We start from the raw sequence: 6,000 nt of genomic DNA on the forward strand, positions 1-6,000 counted from the left end.
CTGTTCTGATGGCACATGACGGTCTCGGGAGTAACAATATATTACTTATTGTTGTAGGCAGTATCACTGAAATCCCACAAACACCTACACAAAGCATAGATACCCAAAAAGTCAACATTATTCTCCGTTTGTCACTGCATATTTCAGTTTGTCTACACTCTACGAACACACACAACCTCAAAACTCTTGCAACTAGTGTCGCCAAAGTGTTTAGTTTCACTGACGATTTGCGCAAACGCGCGGCGCACATGCGCAGTGGTCGGTAGCGCAGTTGCCTGCAACCTAGTGTTGTCGTGTAAACTAGGCTAAATTCATTTGAATAGTTGCGGGTGGGCTCTTGCGCATTCGCAGTTGAGTCGCATATGAGGAGTACGTTCTCCTGCGTCTGGCTACAGATGTGTGGCTTGGCGCCACTGTCTAGTATTGTCCCAGTTCTGAAATATCGTATATCCGGGGCTGATGTACAGAGCAGTCTGAGTTGTAGTGGGGAGGTGGGTAGTCTCCATGTGACGTGTGTTTAATGATTTTGCTGTTCCCTCATTCATCGCTCTCACACCAAATGAAAACAAAACGGATTTCTGTGGCCGGGAGCTATCAAATGAATTCAGATACCTTCGCATGATTATGGAAGGCTACAATATGTTATTAGTTTCAGATTTTATTTCCACTTTTCTGACAGTTAAGCATTAATCACCTTGCAGAACAATGAAGTTATTTTTGTTGGTTTGCTAAAGAGATTTGGCTATTATCAATCTTTTCTGCTGAGGCAGTCAATTTACTTGAAACGAATTGTTTAATTTCACACTATTGGCTAGTTTAAACTGTTCTCTGCATTTAAAGTGCACGTTTTCCATCTTCTAGCATGTATGGTATTATGTTATAATAAAGAACCAAACATGAGATATTACAGTACTGGTACTCCAAGAAAATTTACATCCGAATCTGGACATACGAATCTGTGCTTCAAGCCGAATTATGCATTTTAGTATGGTTCACTAAATTCCAATGTTTTTAAAGTATCCTCGGAGGTCTTGTTCAAAGGACATAATGTAAGATCTTTTAATGTTTTACACGTACGAACATACGGGCTTCCTGCGTCATCGTAGCTGCGCAAGCGCGGTGACGCCTGTTATCTGGCACTCTCTGGCAACTGCTGGAAGAAACATGTTTCTGACAGGTCGTGGGAAAATATTGCAAATGGTGATTTGAAGAGTGGTACTTTCAAAGTAAATATCCTTTTCCGCAAGATGAACTATGTGCGAGAATTTACGATGAATTTCTTAAATTACAGAGCGTTTAACTCGCATTTAAAAGTCAACTCTTTCAGGACGACCATTTAGAAGAATTTCGAGCGCAGATGATCAGACATTTGTGTTGTTATTAAGAATTTTACTGGCACGTTTGTGTGATGTATCGTAAAGTGTAACATGCGCAAGAAAGATCAACATTATTTGTGGAAGCTTAGCTTATCTTGCAGCTTATTAATCATAGAGACCAGTATTATGTGTGGGAGCTTTGCTTCTCTTGTAGCATCACTATGTATATTAATTTAAACCATTAACTTCTTTTATTTGTGTGTTCGTGTTACTCAAGAATGATTTTGCTATTGGTTGACTTCATCACGTATCCTATGCCGTCATCAGCTGGCGAGATCACATGACATGAGCTATGACTGGCGTACAAAAGCACATCACAATCTTGATTTCAATGCTTTGGAAAGTAGCAAGTGGTGTTTGGTGGAATTCGAATTTATTCCTTCGTAGCACGAAAATATGCAGTGTACATGTTGCTACACATCAAAGATCTTTCCAAAACAGGTTATTTCCCCTGAGTTTCACTTACTAAAGTGCCGGGAAATTCTATGTTGGTGTATAAAACCATAAACATTTAAAGGATTGACAAGCTTTACAGTGCCAAGGGAAAGTATACTGTCTCTTAACAAGGAAAAAGTGTATTTTCACCCAGGAGAAAGTGTGTTTTTATCCGGGAAAAAGCCGAGAATATTTTTTCCTTGTCTATGTATACACCCTGCTACAGTTCACTAATAACTTGCAAAGAAATGTGTTTGTTTATTTGGCTGCTATGAATCGACACTAATTTAAGGATATTTGCAGAAATAGAAGCTATGAGGTACAGGTACAATAATCAAAAACCAATTTAGAGAGAATATAAAATGTGGTGTGAAAAAGTATCAAAAATGTATTTCTACACTCATTGTCTTTGATACTGGAGTTCCTGTGAAGAAAGAGAAGCATGTCAATATTCTGCAGGTGACACAGACAGTCATGCAGTTAGAATGAGACCTGCAGTGCTAAAATTTCTCTCTGTTGCAGAGCTTAATGTGACTATATGTACAAAATTTTTCTGGGGCCCAATAAGAAGCCATATTTTGGACTGGTGTGTAATTCTGTTTTAGGTACCTATTTAACTCATCTGTGGGTGTCAGATTGTGAACTTCATCTACCCACAAAGCAAGCTTTAGTACTTCTGTTGGTGATGATACTTGTTGATGATCTGTTGAGTAAATAGTTTCTTCCGTTTTGCACTTACCTCTTCCACTGTAAGGTTTTTTGCCTGTTGGTCTGAGAGGAGGAGGAGGAGGAGGAGGAGGAGGGGGGGGGGGGGGAAGACTTTTAATATACCAAATGTAAAAGTACCACTAAAAACAAAAGCAAATGTTCCATTCTTAAAAATATTTAAATTATTTACCAGCATTTAGGACATAGCCAGCGTCACTCTCATATTCTACCTGGACAATCTGACACACAGTTCACTTGTATTTCGCTATTATTTAGGCGAGAATATACCTGAGGTGACCATCATTCCTGCAACCGAATTTAGTTTTCTGTGGTAGACTGCAGTTGAGGAGGCCGTGTCCTATTGTGACTGGTCACTCGAAATTATCTGTGTAGTAGGTAGTGGATTGTGCGTGTTTACCTCTCCCATGACTTCACGCCTCTGAGATAGACACCATTGTAAGGTAGTGAAATGATGCCCACACGAAAGTAGCTAGCCCCTGAATAACTAACTTTCATCCATAAACTTTTTCAGGTGGATTTGCAAAAGGTTTATATCGTAGACTTTTCTGTCTTGAGGTTCTTCGCTTGAGTGTTTAAATGAGCATCATCTTCCGTTGTAACAGGGGCTGCAGTGTAGGTGATTTCTTTGTTTCTAGTTTTTTAGACCTTGAAGGGCTGTAAGAAAAAACCCTGCTTTAAAATTCCTGAACTAAATTACTTGCTTACATATAACAATAGCATACTTACCGTCAGAAGAGAAATCAGTCCGTCAAAGTGATGTCAATACCTTCTATTCTGTCTTCTACCTTTCTCAGAAAGCTTTTCACACAATGCCTAGTACTGCCTTTTGATTCATTCAAGTGTGGTCAATTGTTTGTTCCAGTGAGTTTCATTGGACGACTCCAGTGTTCTATCAAGACTATGAGTAAGACAACTTTGTTTTAAACGTCACAAGCTCCTTCACCACAGTCAGAACAGAATGAGGCTGGAGACAAAATGAGGACATGTACTGTAGATTAAATGCATTTCTTGGTGCTGCGTTCAGTCTATGACAGGAAGTGGCAGTGATAATTTTGGCACCTTGATCAGTCATAAAAGGCTCAGCTTTGGGACTATTCTTGCGAATACCAAGAAAATTAAATCTTCTCAACAATTCCTTTGCTGTCTATAGTGGCGAGGTCAAATGGCAAGAGTTAAGATTGGCTGACAAAAGCGCATTGCAATCTTGATGTCAGTGCTTCAGAAGCTGCTGTGCCGTAGCATATTTGCTGGAATTTGTGTTTATAGTTTTTTTATTATGAAAGTATTCATTGTTAAGTTGGTATGCATTGAGGATCTTTCCAGAAACATTTTTTTTTTTCTTCCAGGGTTCAGTTTCCTAAAGTGCCAGGAAGTTCTGTGCTGGTGTATAAAACATTCATTATTCAATGAATTAATAAAGTGATCTACTCTAAGGGAAAGTATGTCATTCAACAGGGGGAAAACGTGCTTTCCCCAGGGGTACAGTTTTTTTTTACTATGAAAAAAGTATTTCTCACCTAGGAAAAGATTTTTCACCCAGGGAAAAAAGTGTATTTTTAACCTGAAATAGGAGATAAGTCTGCGATTATCCCCCCCCCCCCCCCCCCTTCATATACACCCTGTTGTAGAGATGTGCAGTGTATGCCCTCTTCTGTAGTGTGTGGAGCAGCCCATCCTGCATGGTGACATCGTGGATTAGTTTAGCTGGAGATTACTGAAACTTGGTGCAGAGCAGTGCAGTGCCCGCCCATCAGATGGTCTGCTTTGCAGTTATCTGCGTAGATACAGCTCTTCAGTTACAGCATGTAACTTCATCAGAAGCCCTTGAGCTCTGTTAATACTCCTGTGATCAATAGTTTGTGATTATTGACAGACTTCCCTGTGGATGTAGGCTGGATGATCTACCATTGTTCCAGAACAAGCCTCTCAGAAAGAATGCAGTATGTTGCATAATTATTAAAAAGTTAAATGAAAGAATATGCAATGGGTTTGTAGGAATCAGCTTCTGTCACTATGTGTAATAATGGAAATTATTTTGAGTGTGAAAAACTTAGCTTGTGCTAAAGCCCATTGTTGAAATATACAGATACATAACATGGATAGAGAAAGTCGTACCATCCACAAGCAAATAAGAAACTTCCAGTTAAATTTTTATGTTTTTGTGAAAGCGAACAGCAATCATTGTAGTGAGTGGCAGTAGGTAGTGGACTATCACTCTAGCCCAGTTAGTATACAGGAATAAATAACTGATAAGTGATGGACCTAAAAAAATTACAAATACTGCTATCATTTTTATGACACTTAATAATAACTTGAAAATTTTAATTTTACAGGTACCTTGAACAAAATAAAAGCTGGTTCGGCGAAGAGTTCTATGAAAGTAGTTTGGTACAGAAAATGGAATGACACACATGAGTGTTTCACATAAAGTTGGTACTTTGTTACCCTAGTACAAAAATTATTCTGTAATTTTTAAAGGACAAAAACATTTACATTTTTATCAAACTAACATTGTTCAGCAAACGAGACAGCATGTCTAAGGTTATTTGTATTATACTGCTAAGAAGTTTTCATTTACTCAAAATTTTGATAAGAGCATGATACTTTTTGCCGTTACAGAGAACATTGCAACGAAGGATTTGTGTCGGAAACTTGCTAAGTTTTTCTACCTGGGCATTGTTAGTGGTGTTCAGTGCAGTGCTTCATATCTCAAGCCTGTGCAGTGTATGCTTTGTAAAACATAATTGTATTTATTTTATGTTTGATATTTTTTTTCTTGTTCCTTGAGTGCAGAAAAGGAATGAAAAACACGGAATACCCTGGTGGTATGTACACTTGTGTTTTTATTCAGATTTATTTCAAAATTAGCCTCTTTTGAACCTGAGGTGGTTGTTTTTTGTATGCTTTCTATCTGTTATAAACATTAACTGAAATAAATTATGAAAACTGAGATGTACTACCCTTCATTACAGTGTGACAAATTACTGCTTAGTGTGTAGCTTTATGGCAAATTCAACACAAAGGTAAGATTTTGATAGGTGTTCCTTTGACCGTAGAATCAGTTACTGGAGATTGCACAAAAAAGTAAAACTGCCAATTATACTGAGTGCTGTATATTATGCAGAATGCCTTTGGGGTTCCCTCAGTGCGCTTTGGCATTAAAATCCAGCTTAGACACTGATAAGCAGGATGAGCTACGGTTATTTTGCTTAATTACGTAATTATCACTATCATGCAAACCTGCAAGGGCAGTTAACCAAAAAACAAGGAACTTACAAAAAAAAAAAAAAAACTAATTATGCTAAGAGACAAAGATGCTGCTGTTGGTTGTATTGTTCATTGCTATAGACCTATTTCAGCATGATCACCATCTTCAGGTTATATTGGGTGGTCTTGATATCCACATGACATTGACATCTCAGTATGCTATCACATTACAGTAGAAGTTAGTACTTTTGAT

The 6,000-nt window shown here is 38.1% G+C and overlaps 1 protein-coding gene across 2 annotated transcripts in view; it reads left to right on the plus strand.

Moving 5' to 3' along the window:
- The window catches only part of LOC126457430 (male-specific lethal 3 homolog), a 124,941-nt gene extending 119,451 nt beyond the window's left edge, over window positions 1-5,490 (plus strand). For both annotated transcript variants that reach the window (XM_050093701.1, XM_050093702.1), the window contains one exon: window positions 4,874-5,490. In XM_050093701.1, coding sequence (XP_049949658.1) covers window positions 4,874-4,946 — 73 coding nt within the window. In that variant the 3' untranslated portion in view covers window positions 4,947-5,490. The remainder of the gene's footprint in view (window positions 1-4,873) is intronic.
- The last annotated feature ends 510 nt before the right edge of the window (window positions 5,491-6,000 follow it).

Source organism: Schistocerca serialis, chromosome 2 (assembly GCF_023864345.2).
Source record: "Schistocerca serialis cubense isolate TAMUIC-IGC-003099 chromosome 2, iqSchSeri2.2, whole genome shotgun sequence".
NCBI classification, from domain to species: domain Eukaryota; kingdom Metazoa; phylum Arthropoda; class Insecta; order Orthoptera; family Acrididae; genus Schistocerca; species Schistocerca serialis.